This window comes from Carassius auratus, chromosome 28, assembly GCF_003368295.1.
Source record: "Carassius auratus strain Wakin chromosome 28, ASM336829v1, whole genome shotgun sequence".
Taxonomy (NCBI): domain Eukaryota; kingdom Metazoa; phylum Chordata; class Actinopteri; order Cypriniformes; family Cyprinidae; genus Carassius; species Carassius auratus.
The window spans coordinates 24,935,906-24,957,630 of NC_039270.1; the positions used below are offsets into that span (position 1 = coordinate 24,935,906).

A 21,725-nucleotide genomic window follows, 5' to 3' on the forward strand; every position below is an offset into this window, starting at 1 on the left:
AGTATAGTAAAATTGCTAATTTGTCCTGTATAAGTATATTTTTGCTGTTTTTCTTCTTGCATTGAACGTTGAACAACTTTAACCAGTAGATGTCCTCAGCATGCTATATTTCCAGCACATCCAAACAGTGAATCAATCTAACTTATTATAACTTGTTATAGTTTTGGTGTGAACCTCAGAGGAGCTGAACAAAGTTGAGCCCTGCATTTCCCTCTCATTTTGTGCCCTAAGGACTGGGCTTCGGCACATTTTCACATCATCGTTCACATGGTTTAGGCTTCAGCTTCCTTTAGTGTTTTAGACATCCATTCTAATGTGTTACCATTGCGTTTTTATGATGATTATTATAAAACAAAACTGGTAGTTAATGTGTAATTAATGCACTACAATAGTTATTTTGATGCTGTCCACACTCCACAATAAAGGATTTTACAAAACAAAGATGGATTCTCTAATACTTTAAAGGATGCTCCTCCCAAAAATGTCTAATTCTCATTTATTTACCATCATGTCCAAGATGTGTAACTTTATTTTATGGTAAACAGATATTTATATAAAATAGATCCATATCAGTCCATATAATACAAGATAATTTGTCTCTTAAATCTCTTTAAAAAAGTCAAATTCTATCTTTTTGGTCATAAAAGTTCATTAATCAGAAGTCCTGTCCACTTTCTTCTTTTTACCACAATAAGAATTTAATTATTACATTCATTTGAATACAAAAAGGGCAAAGACTGGTTGTTGAATGGTTTTATTCCATACAGATTGTTTTTTGGGGAAATGATGACCGAGGGCAAAACAATGGCGAGGTGAGAGATGTGACGAACACAGAAACAAGGGAAGTTCAGAAGTATGGAAGATTTCAGGAAACACACATTACCTGCATATCTCGTTGTTTTTCTTACTCTACGGACAGGTTACCAACCAAACTTCATCTCATTATATCACACTACATTGCCTTATTCATTATTTTCAGTCATGTGAAAATACAGTACACAGGTTATTTTATGACCGTCATGTCCTGACAAACACGTCATGTGTGCATATTATATTCACACACATACAGGAGCTGACCAAACAACAGAAACAATAAACGAGATATTAATATAAAGGCTGTAATACACAACAGGAAGCCTTCTCTTCACACAGCACCTTCAGTAAGTCTAATAATGCTTGTGTAGAGGGACTGAGGCCAGACACAAACCTAGACACAAACATGTCATCAGTACATTACTAGTGAGCTTCTCATTGTACTCTGATAACAGTTAGCTTCAAATACGGTCTGTGCCATAAAGCCATACACGTTAGTGTTCAGATAGGTAACTCTTCACAGTTTAATTTAAAATTCTCTTCACACTGCCCCACCGGGACAGTAGAAATAAAGTGACCAGAGGACGTTCATGCTGATGCGTGCTATAGCTAGAGAACTGCACTTTAACACATCAAATCCAACAAAATATGTATGAAAAATCAATAGATTTTAGGATAGATCTTAGTTTATTGTTATTAGTTTATTATTATTATATTAGCTATCTCACCCTGTGGTTGGTTACTGAGGGTTTAGGCTTGATGCTATGTTAAGATGAACTACGCTCTACAATGAAACTGTGAGCACACCTCCCAACAGCAGATCTATACTCACCTACACAGACCAGTGAAATCTCAGGTGTGCATCAGTGAACCACGCTTCAGATAGACTTCAGCACTCCAACATAACTGGTGAAAGTACACTGCTATTGATGACGTCTAATTTACATCTTGGCATTCTCAGAGGATGGTGGCAGCATATTATTAGGCTTTTTGTACCTTGTATAACCAGGGGAGGAGGGTGGAGTCGAACTCTGAACTGGACCAAGCAATCAACCGAATGCTCACACTTGGTTTGTGAAAACAGCGTAATATAGATCCGTTAATGTGATGTGGTTTAGGACTCTGAATGCATACAGCTCACTGTCCCTTTCAGAAAGTTACAGCCCTGTATAAAGAGCACTGTTAGCTGTAGAACTGTTAAACAGAGCAGCGCTCAAAACTGGTTAAATATTGAAAAGAATGATTTGAAGTATAAAAATACAGCCCATTAGCAGCATGGTGTTGGTCAGAATTGAGTGAGATTTCAGCTAACGAGTCCACAGAAGAACACTACAGATCTGTCACAGCACGGAGCATGGGATTGACGTCAATCATTCCTACACACACTACTCATGAAAGAATAAAAAACTGAGGTACTGAACCCAGTTATCACACAATGATAAAAGTTATACTGCACAATCACAACTGCAATACAGACGGATCTGTTCAACTTCTTCATGTAACATACGATAGGACTTCAGGGTGAATCTGAAGCCAGAGCGAGAGAAATATTCAGGAGTATCTGACACAATTATCAAATCTGAATACTGTGGGAATGAAAATCAATCGCATCAATATTTTTACCAGTACACCAACTCAAAATCACTACAGCTATTGATGGTGCAAAGAGGTGTCCAGTGTTAACATCCTTGTATAATGCTTGTCAGACTGCTCTCACACACACACACACACACACACACACGCCGTCATCAGAGACCTGTGTTTCAGTCTCACTGTAAGTCTGTGTTCACTTGAGAGGTTACACCACTTCTCCAGTCCCCCTTCTCCTTCACCAAAGCTGTCTTCCTGTGTATGTGGGAGGCGCGGATGGAACCTGTGACGGGGAGAAACAAAATCAGACAGGTTTACAGACATTTACACGAGATAAGTGATGCATCGCAAGTGGGGAAAAACACCTGTCAAGTGCATCAAACAGCATACAATCTGTCACCAGCTGCTCGACAGCAGAAGTGGAAGTCCTGACAATCGGGAACATGCCGACGTAGAGGTCTTGCTTCTCTTGTTACAGTATTTACAATTCTTCTTTCTCTCCAGCAAGCTTCTCTTTTCAGAACCCTCCTTTTGTCTACATTTACATTTATGCATTTAGCAGACGTGTTTATCCAAAGTGACTTACAGAGCATTCAGGCTATACATTTTATTTGATCAGTTTTTATCAGTATGAAGTTCAGTTCTTTAGAGCATTTGCGGTGCATTCGTAAGACAGAGGCAAGTTCCCGTTCTTTACCGAAGCTTTGTAAACAAAACGAATGGTTCAAGAGCGTATATAGGGGGAGGGGGAGCAATCGAATTCAGGTTCGAACCAGGCAAGTGAACCAAGTGTGGAAGCAGCCTTAAACTTACACCTATGCATCAATGTACACCTTAATGGACATGTTTATGTACATTGTTATGTCACAAACAGCACACATTAAGTGTACACAGTTCCAGTAATTGTGGGTTGTTATTCAATGGAAACAATTCAATGGTGTTCATAATTCTCTATTTGCTCAGAAATTAGACAATGGCTGAGTCTTAGTAGGTGATGTGTGCCTTGGAAAGTCACAAGCTAGGTCTGGTGAACTGAAGAATTCACCAGAAACAAAGGTTTGAGTAACAGCTGGGTACCATTGTCGAACCACATCTCTCACAAACAACTAGAGAACCTCTTAGAGTTCATACAGAGGATCCCTGAAAATACCCATGCAGGGTGTGGATGCTGGTATCCTCCATCCTTGGTGTGTACCATCCCAGAACTACAGACCAAATCAAGTTATAGCTGACTCTAGAGCACAGTTTGATGGAGTAAGTCTCAGTAATTGTTAGGGTAGTTGGCTCTGACCCTAACAATATCCTGATACAGATTTCAAAGAGAGAAATCCTGTCACTGTTACAGCTGACAGAAATAATAATCCAGCTCCTGCTTGATGATTGAGACCGGCAATAGCTGAGAAAGAAGAGTTGAAGTCTATCTAGCAGTGGTGTACAGCCAGCCTTTTCTCAGAGGATTATCAATACAGTTTTGTTTTAAATAATTTTAATACCTTTGATACTGGTAACTGATGATTGTCTGGTTTGGATTTTGAATTGGTTCTACATTCACAGTTGCACATTGCCTCGTTCTCTCCAAGCAGAAATATTGCTCTTGTTTGGACTGATGTTAACTCAGCCTTTGCAGCGTTGCATTGTTGGCAGCTTTTGTTCTGTTTATAGTTGTGTCAAAGAAGAGAAGACGCTGACTCTCCTCCATAGTGCATCACTCATCACTTAAGAACCAAATGTTTAAGGGAAACACCATTCGTACATTGGAAGATCTGTCCAATAGTTTGTAAATAATCAATGATATGACTGAAATGTTATTTATATATTTAGTTTTTTAGTAGAGCCCGACCGATATGGTTTTTTGGGGGCCGATGCCGATGCCGATATTAACTCGAAAAGAGCCGATTTATAAGCCGATATTTTGATTTTGAAAATAAACTGGATATTAGACCCATTTCCTATATACTGCACTTACACAACATTCAATAGCAAAATATCTGCCTGTTCTATGTATGTGGGCTGTATAAACCATTTTCCAGAAGGGATTTATGTAAAAATAAATAAAAAAGGCTTAGATTACAGTCTCAATGACTAAACAATTTAATGATCAAAAAACAGTCTGGTTTTAAACATTTAACACTTTTACTTTCTTCCAGTTGAAGCTGGTTTTAACAGTCTGTGTGTGTACTGTAAATAAATTATAATACTAAAGTTAAAGTATTTGCAGAAGTAGTCCCACACTTTGCTGCTACAGCATGCCCTTTTTCAGCCATCTGTAGGGCAGAAAGAGACAGAGAAAGAATAAGCATGTGTATTAATAATATCACCATGTATCATTACTCGTGTCATCATTAGAATTAGAATTATAATAAACAGGGATCTCCTACATAGGCAAAAATGAGAAATATATATATATTTTATTTGTCAACCAATAGGTATTACCTATTACCTACTTCTATTTAACAATATTACAACATTTTCCTGTTATGTCTTTAAAGCTGCTTTGAAACAATCTGTAAAAAATAAAAATAAATAAAATAAAAAAAGCGCTTGTTCAGCTCACATTTATTTACATGTCCTATCTGGTTAATCATTTCTGACGCATCTAGTCGAAGTTGAATGGTTAACGTTAGTGTCATGAACACACCGCTGTCAATTTTGAGAAGAACCACCTTCAATCAAGTTAATAGCAAGCATTTAAGGGGCCTGCTAAAAAGGAAGCTATATTAGCGTTAGAATAACATAAGGCTGTAAATATCGAATATTTTAGTAATCGAGTCTATGATAGGCTTTTGTACATTCTGCTGAACAACAGTCTTTAACTGGACTTTTATTTTGACGGGTTGGCGTACATTTACAGTTCTGTGTATGTGATGTGATGCTGCTTTTACTTAAATCAAACGGTCAAATGCTCATGAAGTGACTGTCAGAGCAGTTCTGGAGATGTTGTTCATGTGTTCACGTGATTATTTAGTGAGACAGCAGACGCTGAATTCACCGCGAGCTTAATGCGCTTACGTGTGTTTAATGAATGAAGAGGCGCTTCTGCGCCATTCATTAACAGAGACACGCAGAACATGCAGGATTCATATTTAAAAAGACTATTCCGGCTTAATACTTACAGATATTCGTCAATATCGTGATTTGATGTAAGTGCAATGACCTATTTTTAATGAATTCATTCAATAACATAACAGCTGTTGTTTTTTCGAGGCACGCTGAACATAACTTCTAGTCATTGCCCCCCTGCCACAGTTACCCGGTCATTATGTGGGAAACACTGCAGATATATTTAGAATAAGTTAAACGATAACGTTATAGTTTGACCTCTTATTAACGTTCGCACTCTTCCACTGATAAACATGGTATTAGCTCTGTGGCTAATCTAATATAGCAATGCATTAGCGGCTGTAAGTGATGTTACAGAATATTTAGAAGTGATAATGATAGGACCGTTAGCTAGAACTACCACATCATTGTATATACAGTGTATGAACTAAATCATTTCACATGAAGAACGACAGACTCACCGTCAAAACAGAAAAAAAAATCTCCGTGGCTGGCTTGGCTGATCGCTTTCTTCGCTAGTGGATTTCTGGCGCTGTTGTCAACTCTGGAGCTGCAGAGCTCCCTCTGGTGGGTAAACTATGCAACACTCATAACATGAGTAAAGCATGAGACTGTTTCTCATCATTCATCGGCCGTTATAAACGCCGATGCCGATTTAAATGCAATAAGCTCATATCGGCTGATAATATCGGCCGGCCGATATATCGGTCGGGCTCTATTTTTTAGTGATATTGATGGTATGTTCTCAGAATATTCACCAAGTAAAGGAGCTTTTTATCATAAATCTGATTTAAATATTTTGCAACGCACTAAACTGTGCAGATTATATATAAATATATACACACACACACCTTAAAGGGATTAATAATTTAATAATTTAACCTTCGGATTGAGTAGCCTCTGTCCAGGCAGTAATTCCACAGGGACCCCTAACGTCAGTGTTGATGTGACGTTGAACGTCACTGACTGAAAGGGAACAAAACTGTTATGTTATATAACCCTCATTCCCTGAAGGCGGGAACGGAGATGTTGCATCCCTCATGCCATAACGCTAGACTGCCGGGATGCTCTCTCAGCTCCTCAGCACAAACCAGAATCAATGAATGCACACTGCCATCTTATATAGCCCATTTCTTGAGCTCCGAGGTGACTTGGCACATCAGTGTCGATGTAATGTCTCCATTCCCTCCTTCAAGGAACAGGGGGTCCATAACAGACATTTTCTGAGTAGGGAATGGTATTCTGTGTCTCCTAAGGAGGCTCCTCCAGGAGTGACACCAGGCTCGAAAACCAAATGTGTGTTAGCTACTAAGAGATGCTGCACTTTGTTTTCTTGATTCAAATTCAGATTCAGACAACCTGAGATGTGCACTGCCTTCTGCGACAGACACTTGTTCTTCATCCGAAGCAGAATGCACATCACGGAGGCAGTGTTATAACCACAATCATCTTTCTGAAGAAGAGACTGGAAGATCTGACCAGTGTTGGCACGGGCACATTCTAGTGATACAGTGCCTCAGAAGCCAGTGTTTATAGATTTCAGACAATTATACAATCTCATTGGTGTTCCTATAAGACAAAGCATTGAGTGAATGTAACAGCTTTGTTAAATATTGTTGGGAAACATGTAGCTCTTCAATTCTCCAGTTATAACCAAAAAAAATTTCGAATACATTGTCTTAAAGGCACAAAACGTACATTTTCACTGCTAGAAGGGCGCGTATTCAAAACAGAAACAAAGGAGTAGTTTGATGAGTGTGGAATCATGCAATCCGACGGGACTCGAGCAGAAATCATGTTCATGTTCAATAATTTATTAAATAGGTAGAATGAAGCAGGTTGAAGCTGAAACGAAGCCGCTGAATGAGTGTGACACACAGCTCGAAAACAGCGGAGCTTTAGCCACAGTCAACCGCGTCCGCATTAAAACACACAACATATTAAAGAGTATTTGGTGTTTTCATGTTTTCTACAAAACAAAACCGGAAATCGAGGGGTTAAGACGTCACTGGCAGGTGACACAATGACACGATAGACATGGTCCGTGTCACTAATTAAAATAGCTTATTTCCCTGGATTTAAACATTCTTCAAAACATTTGAGATAAAGTACACAAGTCAGCAAAATATATAACACTGTTCTAGTGGTTTTTGGATATTTTAATAAAAAAATCCTACATATTGTGGCTTTAAATGGTTTATTTATTATACAACGGCTCTATGTAATTATACTTTGCACATAAGGAGGTGGGTTTAAAAAGTTTACAGGAAATGGTCGTTCTATGAGTCCATGATAGTCTTCCCCCCTCCTCTAGAGGGCAAGTTATCTTCTGTAGGACCAAAGACCTGAACCTGACCTGAATATCAGCTTGATCTTTTCTGATAACACTAATACAACTTCTAGAGGCTGTTTTTGACAGGACCTGTTTCAGGTTTGAGTTGGTCAGTCACTTTTCTCAAACCTGTCAGATATATGGAATCAGGTTCCTACAGGTTTATTTAGTCTATTTATAAAACTATGAAGTTGTGTACTCACTGCTCCTCCGTTTAGTATCATGGTCATCTCAGTCGGCTGGTAGACGTTACTTCTGAAGGGTGCGCTGGGTCTGGCCCCTGTGTTGCCATTATGATGGCCACCACTTCTCAACCCTACAACACAGAAGATGGATGTTAGGATCTGTTTCATGTATATTAAATGACATACTGTGCCTTATTGTACCTGCAGCATTTTCATCAAACGCGTATCCCTGGCTCTCCACAAACTGCCTGTGTGAAAGTGGGATGTCCTCATCAAGGCTGGCGTCTCTCATGTGTGATGAATTCTGAGATGTGTCAAAATAGTCCGGAGCCGAAGGCTGAGGTGGGGATCGAAGACAGGCGTGGGCTTCAGGAGCAGCGTGGCACAGCAATAACAGCCAACCCTGTGCTACCAGGGCCACAGCCAATGCTGGATCATCCCAGTCCGGAGACTTCTCAAGCACTTTGTTTCCATAGACGTAGAAACCAACCCAAGCCACCCACAGGAGAATGGATAGCAAGCAGGAGACCAGGAGCCACACAACGTTACAGTGCCATTGCCGTGCCTTCCCACACAGCGCTAATGTTGCAGTTACGAGGGCAGCCAGCAGGAGTGCCACCACATAGGCACAAGCGAGTGCAAAGTCCAGCGGCTGATACTCGCACGCCAGGTTACCCTCCCGCAGCACTGTTAGGAACAGCCACTCCGCAGCAATGATAGCTTGTACTGCGGTTAACCCCAGCACTAGTCCAACGAGGGCACACCCGCCCGGGCTACGAGACTCACATGCTAGCTTGCGTAGCCTCCAGCCCTGTGTTAGCATGCAGGCAAAGCAGAGGGAGAAAAACAAACCCCACAGGGCACGTCGCACCACACAGATGCTTTCATTTTGCTCAACAAGGTATGCAAAGCTAAGCCCAAACAGCCCAATAATGCCCATTAACAGTAAGAGAATGGGTCCGATGCCACTTCGCCGTGGTGCCTCGCTCACTGAGTGCAGGCGACACAGTAACACCATCACGAGTAAGATGGCAGCGAACACACCGGCCGCTGCTACGAGCTCCACCACCACGCCCCAAACAGCATCCAGGTCACACAACAGGGTGTAGGGTCGTGGAGGTCCAAATCTGCAGCCAAACGGGACCGTGGCCTTCTCATCTTCAGACAAACTCACAGCCAGACCAGTGAGCAGCAGGAACACCACACGAAATAATGACATCTGAGAAAGAGAGGAAACCGAAATTAGTCCAGTTTGCTTTTAAAATATACAGTGGACCAAAAATGTTTTTGTTTGCTTAAGTCCCATTTTAAGCGTGGATGTCAAGCATTGGAAACATTGGAAGAACTAGTTGATCAATCCAAACCTCCTTTGCAAGGACAGCTTGAACAGGACATTTGTCTCAGATTGTGGTACATTTTGAGACATCGTAACTGTGCTATTCCTCTACATTCGCATTAACAAGTGTATGTCCATCAACAAACCAATGTTTGTCTTTATAATTTAATGAGGTGCATGTGTGGGAACTCCATCAGAATGCCTCAGCTAAATAGTAATCTCTTATGGTAATTATCAAATATGGTACGTATGTAATGTGAGTTATCCATGTGAAGCAGTCGTCAGTAAGAGGACGGGAAGGTTAGTGCTTTACTGCTGTTGAATCATCGTAAAAAATTATTTTAACCACTGATTCTTCACATACTGATCCTTTAGAATTGTAAACATTGCAAATCTACTTTCCCACTGTAGAAATCATCACAACACGAACCACAAACTAAAGTGTTTGAGTGCGGGTCAAAGTAGACATCGTTTGCAGGAAGCCAATTAAAATGATTATGCAAATCTGTTATGGATCTATGAAGATAAGTTTTGTAACTGAAACAGGGATTGCTGTATAACTGATGGATTTGGGGCAGATTTTCTGTACATCACAAAAGTAAAAGAAACTAGGAATAAGGGACAATTTTGCATTTTTAAACAATAGCACTTTAAAGCAAATTAAAATGATGTTGCTAATATTTTTAATGTTAGACAGAATCTGGAGGATGCTGGTGGTGCCTGAGATATTATTGGTCAATCAGTGCTTTTGTGAAACCGAAAAACAATAATGAGGTCCTAGATTAAGAATACACCATTATTTACATGTAAAATGTTTTATATATTTAACAACAAAATTTCACCAGTGAAAGTCAACTTCTCTTGTGTGATCACTTCTTCCCTGTGTTCGAATAAAAATGTGTTGTTGTCTGACTCAATTTACTTTATGTCAAAACAAGATCAAGAGTACAAGACTACAGTCGTAACTGCACACTAACTGAATTCTTGATTTTCTCTTTTTACTGCAAGCCTTAAACTCCAACAATTCACTTCTGACTTGACTGCTCAAACATATGTCCAGTTTAGAGATGAGATTATAATAAAAATTATAATACCAAATAAAATGGTTGAATATGATTTTAGATTTGAACAAATTAGGGTAACCATGGCAAATGATTTCACTTAATAATGTGACAGATTAAACAAAAAAATCATGAATGGAGGCATGAAATATTACAATTTACATGTGGTGTAGGGCTGAAACGATTCCTCGAGTAACTCAATTACAAAAAATGATAAGAGGCAAATTCCTCTGCCTCGAAGCCTCTTTTAATTTATTTTAGATCTCACGTCAGGTTCTTTCGCAATTATTTTTTTAATGTGACACAACGCGTTTACGTCACCCACAAAGAGGAAGGAGACACAAGAGCTGCGTCCGAAATCGCACACTGCAAGGAGTCAGCAGTGTTTTGATTAGAGCGCGCGGGCAAACGTAAAGAGAACTTCGTGCAAGTGTTCATTGCAAGATAGAGCTAGCACACAACAACTAGGGCCCTATGATTTCCACGATGAAGAAAACGCGGAGGAAATCGTGGAATCCAGTCATAAAAAACGAATTTACAGTTAAACATGGAATGGCACGGAATTTGCCAAATTTTGAATTAATTAATAAAAAATAGGTCATTGCACTTACATCAAATCACGATATGGACTAATATCTGTAAATATTAAGCCGGAACAGTCTGTTTAGATATAAATCCTGCATGTTCTGAGTGTCTCTGTTAATGAATGTAGCAGAATCGCGTCTTCCTTCCTTCCTCCGTTGATTTCAGCGTCTGCTGTCTCACTAAATAAGGACGAGAACACATGAACAACATCTCCAGAACTGCTCTGACAGTCACTTCATGAGCATTTGACCGTTTGATTTGAGCAAAACTAGCGTCACATCACATACACAGAACTGTAAAGGTACGTCAACCCGTCAAAATAAAAGTCCGGTTTTTTAAGGTTTAATCACAACATTTCTTCCATGTTTTATTTTTAATAGTAAATCCCCTTTGTTTACAAAAAAGTTAAGTTAATTTTCAATAATTAAAAGGTAAATTAAATTAATGTTTTATGTGTTTAATGTTTAATGTGCATCTCAGAAAATGCTTTATTTAAAACCCCAAATGAATGGCACTTAAATGCACTTAATTCATCTGCCAACTTTGTCATTGTTCACAGTACAAGTACAGACAGAGAAACAATTTGTAATAATTAAATGTTTATTTTTCATGTATGCATTGCATTATATGCATTTAAAAAGTAAAAAAAAAAATCTTTCTAAAAAAGGAAATTTAGTTGTTCATTTATTTTAAGAGACCCAGGAGTCTTATTTTCTCTTGCATAATTAATATTGCACTTTAATTAAGCAAAAACACATTTTATCCGATTACTCAATCGATGGAATTTTTGGTAGAATATTTGATTAGTAAAATATTGGATAGCTACAGCCCTAATGTGGTGTGTTGTGTGTTTGGGGCTTGTATTCTGGATTCTCATGCCCCATGTTGTGTCTAGCTGTGAGTGTATGATGTGCACTTCTGTTTCTGTTTGAACACTGACTCTGAACTCTGACCTTGTTTCATTGGCTGTGTGCTCTTGTTATATGTTCATTGTGTGGTCTAGTGTGTTGGTTGAACACATGGTTTGTGATTCTTATAGATAGATAGGTAGAAACTAGTAAAAGCAAAATGCTTACAGATTAACAGAGAAGGTAATTTTCCGGATGGTCTTTCAGTAAAGTTGTGTTTTGAGTGGAGTGTTACCAAACAGATTTATGGTAGGTTATATCAGCTATCCCATAAGAGCCTATTTGTGTGCACCACAGTGATGTTACAACTGCCAGAGATATTGGCATATACAACATAGCACTGTATTTGTCAATGGAGTCTGGTAGGTCTGAGGAGAGTAATAAAAGCTAGTTTTGTTTAATAGGAACTTATCATTATGCAAAGGATCCCTGTTAACTGTCACCCGTCCCCTCTGTGGGACGCCTACATTTACTTCACTATATCACAATTAAATCTAATCCAGATTGACAAAAGTTGGAAAGGTCTAAGACCCCCAAATATATATTTTGCCAATGGTTTTTGTTAAAAATTATGTAGGAAAAGTAATCGATTAATTTATGAAAAGAGTGCACCCTCAGAAATCTACATTATAACTGGTGTATTCATATAATAATAATAATATAAAGTTATTTGTTAGCACTGGTGGGAGATCCAGTTCTGAACGAGGCTGTAAATTACCTTCCTCACAGTTACTGATGATCTATTAGGCAACAAAGACAGGTGAAATGCATGCCATGGCAAAAGCAAGCAAGATCTAGGACCTCGAGCGCCAGAAAACACGTCAGCAGCGTGAAGCCAATAAACAGTACAATAAGACAACATTGTAGCAATTATTACAAAAGTGAAATTATACATCATTATAGTCAATTGATAATCTATTATAATTATTTATATCAGCTGCCAGAAGTAACTGTTGCAGAATTAATATTACAATCTGTTCATCCAGCAAACATTCATTTTTAATCATCTGTCAGTTCAAAAAACAAAGGTCCCATTTAAGTTATGAAAATGTGGTACAGTGCACAGAACTTTAAATGTTTTATGGATTAATATTAAAACAGCCAATAACTGTAACAGCTTACCTTAGTATAAGATATATTCAGTTGTGATTGTCTTGAAAATTATGGTCTAAGAGATGGACCCTGCACAGCCAGGAAAAAAGAAAAAGTTTTAGTATTCACATATTTCATGTTACAAACACATGAAAGAAACGATCTCCAAATAAAAGAGTTTAGTAGGATTCAAACCGTGTGGTTATGGCACTGTTAGTCACTTCTGTGAGCAATGGAAAGGAGAATATTAATTGGTGCGAGACCGCTAAAACACTGATTATTTATAGTGCACATGCTCAGTGCTTTATTAATAACCTGTAACAATATACAGCACGTCTCATTTGAATAACTTCATAAATAGTCCTCCACAACTCTCAATATTACACTGCAATCCCCATCACAAAACTGGACAATAAGTATAAAATCACGAAAACTAACACTGTTGTGTTTTGTGTTAAATGTACATTACTAACACTCCCAATCTAAAGTTCTTGAACAATAAGATTTTTTATGTGTTTCTTTAGATATTTCTCTTTTGATGTTAAGTTGAATTAAATAAATCCAAATGAGCAAATATAATGAATAGAATAGCTGATTTCAAAGCTGATTTTTCAGCAGTATCAGCACCATTACTCCAGTCTTCAGTGTCACATGATCTGATGATGATACACACACACACACACACACACACACACACGTTACCAGTTCATAAAGACTGACACTGCTTCCCAAATGGGATAAAGGTATCTATGTAGGGCTCTTCAGAGTGAGAACCATCATGGCCGCCATATTCCAAACCAAAGACCCAGAACCGGCCTCTTGAAAGAGCTCTTTGTAATTAAGGATTTTGGGAGGTACAACTGATGGACTCTTTGCAGGTTTAATTGTGTGATGATGGCCCCTCTTTACTGCAGAAGTGCATTCCAAGGAACAGTGTTTTGGTCCCCAACACCATTCATCCCTTCAGACTCTCACTCTGGAGGGGAGACGATTAGAAGAAACCAAGCTACTTCAGGACGTTGGTTTCTGAACGAACTAATCGGTTCAGTGACTGACTTATTAAAAGGCAGTGACTCTTGGTGAAAATACTCTCCACACAATCGTTCAGGTAAGCAGCAGGTTATGTTGGCCAGACTTCTTGGCTGTGTATTGCAAGCTGTTTTCAAATGAGGACGCTTCTGGGGACAGATCAAGACGAAAGACAATACTGGGACTGTCCCCAGAAAACAGACGTCTGGTCACCTACCAATAAGTGACTTAACAGCAGTGGACACAGCCTTATTTTAACAAGCTTGTTTGTCCAAAAAACATTTTACTGAAACTAAGTGTTTATGGTACAATGACCTGATATGTGTCAAAAGATCAAGTAAAATAAGATTTCTCTGTGTATGACCCCTTTAAAACAAGACAGATAAATCAAATCAATAAAACAACACACACAAAAGTAACCAAATACATCTTGTGACTCGATTTAACAGTAGGATTCACCTGAGCTTTGACATCAGCGCCTGCTACTTTGTAAAAACACAGACCAAACAGAGATATGGTTTGTTTGAGTGTGTGGGAAAAGCTGGTGTCAGGAGTGATTGCCATGGGAACAGCGAGAGACCGAAAGAGATGTGGGGGGTGTTCGGCCATCCCTCCGCTCTCCAACACACACTCCTGACCTTAACACTCGTCACGCTCTGCAGGAGAACTAAACCTTGTCCTCTCAGGATGTCTGAAATACAGCATACAAGAGCAGCGGTGCTCCGCTTCAATACACTTTCAGTGTCCGTGCTGCACAAATAGAGAGAAAGCAATGTAGTGGTGTCTGTTGCAGTCTGTTGTGATTTGGTAAAAAAGCATTATATAATAAAAAGCAAAAATATCCTTTCCATGTGAATCAGGTTTTTGTTAAAACTAAAGCAAAGGACATCACGTTTGATCAATAGCTTGTAACTATTTTTAGTGTAGCACCGAGCAGCCACACACTCATTAAACCCAAGTGAAGCATCATGGACGTCATGAACGTGTGTGTGTGTGTGTGTGTGTGTGTGTCGCTCTCTTCAGCTGCATCACACTGCACGTGCAGACAGAGAAACCACAGTGTTTCAGGACTGATTGTGTCCAGATACACCCCGTGATCACATTCACAGTGGACTACAGCGTCAGCATCCAACCATGAAATATCACACGTCTCTTAAGCATTTCTCAGTCATTCTCTGGGAAGAAACACACGTGGATGGGTGCGATGAAAGCTCGTGCACCCCATCCAGTGCGCTCCCACTCTTTTGTGCTGCTTTCGACGACTCTGTTACATAACAAGGATCCAGCTCTCACCAGTTCTGCTGCATGGCTGGCTCTGAGGCTTCATCCTGCAAGACCCTGCTTTTCTGACTAAGACCTAAAGTGGCCTGACATCTCAATTCAAGAGGTGGTTAGGTGTAAAAATATCCACTTGAAATGAAACTAGCAGTTTGCATGACTTTAAAGCAGTGTATTTCTCAGTTATTAGCAATATAATATCTTTGAACAAGAATGATTCTGTTGCTCGATTAAAAGGCAGAAATTAGGGATGCGGTGCACCAATCATGATTTTTCATGGCTGAATCCCATTGTTTTACAAGCTAATGATTCCAGTAGTCCATTTTAAAAGCCTATGCTTATTTGCTGCATTACAGATGCAGTTATTTTTATTATTTAAATGAGATTGTATAATCATAACCTTTAAAGCAAAACAGAATGGTCTGCCTTCAGCTTTGTAAAACTGTTACAAAAGCTAAATCACTCTCTGACAGTAGGTGGCGCTCATGGAATAGCAGCAATACAGTGTTTCCTTGGTTATCACCAAGCAGGGCTATGCAGAGACAAAGTCAAATCTTTTCTGAAGACAGTCAGTTCCCTTCAGAGATATATTAGTATAAAATGTTTAGCGCATCTCAAACACTGATCTTGCTCTGACTGGTGCAGTGTTTTATCTGTTAGCGCATCTGTTCTCCGTCCCATCTCTGAACACTGTTGACATCCAGTTTACACACTTCCTAGTATCATCACACAAGTCAAATTTTGGGAAATGACAGGGCTTACTAATTTACCACACTTACTGAAAGAATACAGTTTGTGCTATTGTTATTTTTTTGACAAAAGGTTTGACTTATGAAACATTAAACTGTCCAGTTGCTAAAATAGCTCTTACATCTTTTGTTGTCTCACACACTGCCATGTTCTGCATGCATGTAATGTTCAATTGTTCACACAACCCCTATCCTGAACTTCAGCTTGCACTAAATTTTCAAATACTGCTAAAACTATTTGCCCTGTCAAGGCTTCGTCTAGACCAATGATCTGACTCAGATCTTCAGTAGAGTCAAAGACCTGAGATGTGTGTGTCAGACAAGGGACACATGCTAAATGTGTAGAGGAGGAGGCTTCGGGAACACGGGTGGGAATTGAGGTATGGCAATGCAACAACATTGAGAAAGCACTTTGTAGGAGCGACTACCAAAGGGGTGCATGTGACCCATCTCCTGGCAGACAATGCACTGCTATTCACTCAGCATATGTAGTTGTATAACAAAACTTTTTATTTTAACTCAAGGCTGATCACCACAAACTAACTGTCCCTTAGGAAACGCTTCAGGCAACCTAACAGCTGTTATATCCTTTGTAATCAAACAAGTTTTCTTCATTGTAAAGTACCACTGGACACAGACCTCGGCAACCTTTTGGGAATGATGTGCCCCCCCCCGATTTTAATGTTTTTTTTGGGGTTTTTAAACTTTTCAAAAGTTCATTGAATAACAGATACAGTGTGGCCGTACACCACTGTATGTATGTGTGACGATACCAATGCATTAACAGTTTATCACCGTTCTATATTAATGCACTGCTTTAAATGATGTGCACGCGCCCACACACACACACACACACACACACACACACACACCACTCGCTCTGCTTCTTTGAACAATAAACCCCGCCTTCTTTGATTTGATTGGCCATCTCAGTCATTCTGACATTGACGAGCGCTGTTAGACCACTGAGGCTTTGATCTGAAGCGTCCAGTATGTGCAGCGGTCCGTAAACTAGCAAGTTTATTCTCACGCTGTAATAGTATTTATAGCTCCTAACAGGCTGTGTGACTATGAGAAGTGATTACCGCGAAATGTGCGTCAGTTTTCCCTATTGCTCATGTGGCAGTGATTGTCCGTGTGCGTGCCGTAGGTTGCTGACCCCTGCTCTACACGATGACAGCTCCAGCACTAGACAGTGATGGAGAATCTGGGAGAGCATGGCCACATAACCTATGGATAGCTGTGATAAGAGCACAAGTTGTTTTCACTGCCCTATAGAAATGACTGGATTGCTCATACTGTACACAATATACAGTAAATACTGTAACACAAGCCTCTGATCTGATCTAAATCTAATTTTACCATGCAACTTGCTCAGAGCAACAGTATTAAATGCTTGGAAATAAGGATTCATGTCTTTAAAGTGCTATGCACTCAGTCTTATTTCTGTGAATAACTTGAAGCACATTTGATTATTTCCTGATTGATTTGTACTGATTAACATCCTCTTCAGTCTCTTGGAAGCAGTGATTTTTAGAAAGCTACAGAACAGAGCAAGTTATGACTTAACAAGCATGATATATATTTCTAAATCCTTCTATTGATGAACAGTTTTTCAAGAGGAACTAAGAATGTCATGGCAATAGTGTGTCTGTGATAGTTGTTTTCGGTATAAATCGCAATATACAGTTATAATAATTAGCTTAGTAAGAAGGCTATACTGTATTTCATATACTTTGTTGGCTAGGGTTGGGTATCATTTGATTTTGGTCAACAATACGGTTGAGATCTTTTAATATTTTTATTCATGAATTACTTTTTTTTTTTAAACATGTAATTTATGAATGAAATTTTAGAGACTATTAAGGTCAAATTACTTTCAGAAGGTGATTTACTCCATTTTGATCGTTATCTGTCACATCAGTGTTTATATCCAAACTACAAACTTTCATCCCATACTTCTGTGATCATCCGAATGATTGTAACAGAAATAATGATACTGTGTGGTTTCATACGTATGACAGCTGCTCTCGAGGTCAACGGCGACACGAACACAGATCTGATTATCCACATCACACAGGGACGAACACAGAGTTAATCACACTGTTGTGATTGCATGTCAAAGGTTTGTCATTTAGGGAAGGTCACATTGGTGTTTGAATAGTGTTCGTGATCTTTAAAGGGTTAGTTCACACAAAAATAAAAATTATGTCTTTAAAGAGTAAATAAACCCTAAACCAACTTTATTTATATCTATAAGAATGGGGCTTTATTAATGCTGTTCATTGATTCGAGTAACTTTTTTGACATTTGAGTATAAAGTGTTTTAATTCTACAATATAAGATGTTTAAACGTCTGAGTGCTGCCCTCTTCAGGTTGAACGGTGGTTACTGCAGTTGATTTTTCCTATTGGATGTTGCGGTGGCAGGTGACGTAAGCAGTTTCCAGCTCACCACGCCCCTCTGTACGAGCTACCACGCCCCTGACAGTATAAAACCATCTTGTTCCGTCAAAATCACTGTAGGGAGTCAGGAGCTGGAATTGCGAGTATTGAAAACGACCAGGATAGACTATTATAGCATCTATTTAGCATAGCATTTATATAGTTATTTAGATTATTTCATGTAACCTATGTAGTTAATTAGCATAGTTGTTACTATAACGTTAGTATTGTTAGAAGCACAGTTAGTTAGTAGCATAGTATTGCATCAGTTAGGATAGCTTCAAGTTAGCGTAGATGTATCTGTATTTAGTACAGTGGTCAGGATGGTACGGAGGTGTAGTGTTGCTGGTTGTGACAGCACTGCTGGACTGCATAGTTTTCAAGCAGACATTAAAATTATGCACCAGTGGTTGCATGCACTTGGCCTAGAAGACAGCGAGTTCCCGCCTAGAGCTGGAGTCTGCAAACTGCATTTTACACGGGATTGATTCTCCAACGCAATGGAGGTGGAGATGGGCTTCTCCACACAGCTCGCGCTGAAGAGCGACGCAATGCGGGAGTTAAGACCGCAGTTTGAGCCAGCGGCTCGAATTGATATGAACAGACACCTTGACAATCCTCCACTTCAGGTGAAGGTAGGTGAGAAAAGTCCTCTACTTCAAATGAACGCTCTGTAGCAAAGCTACTTGCGTCATTACAGTCACTCTCCATTTGAGCGTCTCTGACAGCAGCTGTCAATCAATCCGTCACTGCGGGTCTCAGGTTCACGCCCACCCGCTCAGCCCCGCCCTCAGTTCATCCCCTCTATCTCCGCTGTGCTCCACTTTTCAGCATTTTTCAAATATTGTCAGTGGGTGGAGTCAGGCTCTGACCAGGGGTTTAGTTACCCTTTAATTACTCACTAACAGTGAGTAATTAATGACAGAATTTATTTTTTTTTTTTTGGGGGGGGGGGACTAAGCCTTTACGATCTGTTTAATTAAAGTGCTTTGCATTGTTGACAGTGACACCTCTTTTTCAACATGTTAGCTTATCAAATATTATACCTTGCAGTTACTTGCTGATTGCAAGTTTAGCCAAACACTGGAGCTCTTAAAATAGCTAGGAAGGTCCTCACAGAGGGAAAAAAACTAAACGTGCTCTTTAGGTGGAAGAATAATTTAAATTTAACAAATAAAAAAACATTAGAATCCTGACATTAAGTATCTGATTCGGTAACTGGAATTGATTTGGACACCCAACCCTACTACAGGATAAATACACATTTCTTTCAGCTACGCACTCGTATGGTGATCATTTAAAATACATACAAGTATCATCCAGCACGAACAATACAATTAGTAAAATCAGTCACACTGTGAAATGCTACCAAATAAACCACATAACAACACTGTGAATATATAGTTTTCTGGTTTCTATGAAATCGTTAAGAATATAAAAACCTGTCTACCTCACTTCATTTTGATACTTTTGAATATTGGATTTTATATAGTTTTAAGATGTTAAGATTATTGATGAGTTGTTCCCAATGGCTGAATATGATCAACAGCAGATTGGTGCTTTCTGTTGTTGTCGACAGTAATGTTTGGGGGCTGAAAGGGGGTTCGCCCGGGACACTAAACCTAGAACCTCCAATGATCCAGACAACAACATGTATCATTTCATCAGTTCTTGGAGAGTAACGTTTGCAAAGATAGCTCAACCCTGCAGTATGCAAGTCTTAATAATCCAGGACTTGACACACACTAGAAACATGGCTGACCATATTCTCCAATGCAGGAGAGAGAGAGAGAGAGAGAGCGAGAGAGAGAGAGAAGAAAGAGAGAGAAATTAATCAAGCCTTTAATGGTTGGGTATTGATTTTTTCCAGCTCCTATTAATTATCTAACACGTGACTGGTTTCAAGCATTGACATGCTTATCCATTTAACTGAGGTTATTTCAGATCTTTAACCACCTTGTTCAGATTAACGATTTATCTTCCTTTAAATAATGTCAAATAGCATTGTGTTGCATTAAGCAGTCATTTTAAACTGCTTTGTTGCATGTATTATTAATCAATGCAGAGAACTAAAATCGTTATTTTATGCGTTTCATTAATGATTTCCACTTGACTCTAAATTATTATTTGCTCATATTTATAATCCTGTCCCACCTTTAACGAGGCATCTCATAAATGACCAGTGATGAGTAATGTTTGCATGCATTTTCTTCACGTAGAGAGAGAGAGAGAGAGAGAGAGAGAGAGAGAGAGAGAGAGAGAGAGAGAGAGAGAGAGAATCAATCTGATGACAGAAGACAGCAGATCCCTCCTGTAGATTTGGGAATATCTGATCTGTGCACGTACCTTCATCGATTAAAGCATCCGATGTGTGTGATAGATGAATGCGCGTGTGTAAAATGTCACATTCCTGCTCCTGCAGTTGATGCTCACGGCGGAGAAACGCAGTTCTTCCCCTTTGCGCTATTTAAAATGCCTATTTGATTTCACTCCTAATTCTAGCTGGGCGTTAATAAACGACGCCAAACATGAACAAATGACAGGCGCTGAGAATGAAGACCGTGACCGCACGCGGATTCCCTCTGCTGCTCCGCGCGCTGTCCATCAGATGTGACAGAAATCATTCTTCACCAGACCACCATCGCCTCGAAAACACCCTCCGAACACATTTGGCATTTCTCGTCTTTCATCTGGCTCCTGTCGATGGGTATTTAAATGTTTGAATGTGCTGCTGTTGTTGTGTCTCTGTTGCGGTCCCTCTAGCTTCACACGCGCGCGCGCTTGATTCGATCCAGCGCATCACAAGCCCCGCCTCTCGCTGTCAATCATCCTCACAGACAAGCCCAGCTCTTCCCCTCGGACAGACCCCCCCCCCCCCCCCCCCCCCCCCCAGCCCATCCCTCCGTCTGTCTGTGTTGAAGAAGCTTCTGTACTTTCATTTAACTTAAATAAATGTAACTTAATAAATAGAAAATGTTATAATTTAATTGCACAGGTATTTTGTAAATTTAGGTAGGGGAAATTCTGGGATTATGATTAATTTATTGCAAATTTCACACTATTTTTGTGTCCTTGTGTACTTCTGCCAGAAGGTTTCACTGTAATATTTTCAAATAAATAGATTATGAAAAATAAATACACAACAACAACAGAGAAAAACATTTATATGAGTTTAAACATTGAGATAAAGAGATGTTATATAGAGATTTGTGCATTACAGAGAAAAACTTATTGATAAATGATCAAAATAATTATTAGTAATT

The 21,725-nt window shown here is 39.3% G+C and overlaps 1 protein-coding gene across 2 annotated transcripts; it reads right to left on the reverse strand.

The window, feature by feature from the left end:
* Positions 1-738: 738 nt before the first annotated feature.
* Positions 739-21,267, reverse strand: LOC113047307 (G-protein coupled receptor family C group 5 member B-like). Of its 2 annotated transcripts, XM_026208666.1 has the most exons (5): positions 20,809-21,267; positions 12,993-13,052; positions 8,182-9,199; positions 7,999-8,111; positions 739-2,686 (listed from the first exon to the last, which is right to left on the reverse strand). In XM_026208666.1, exons 3-5 carry the CDS (start codon positions 9,197-9,199, stop codon positions 2,642-2,644), a joined length of 1,176 nt encoding a protein of 391 aa, XP_026064451.1. In that variant the 5' UTR covers positions 12,993-13,052; positions 20,809-21,267; the 3' UTR covers positions 739-2,641. The 2 variants fall into 2 exon arrangements, with proteins under 2 accessions (XP_026064451.1, XP_026064450.1); XM_026208665.1 differs by lacking the exon at positions 12,993-13,052.
* Between the last annotated feature and the right edge of the window lie 458 nt (positions 21,268-21,725).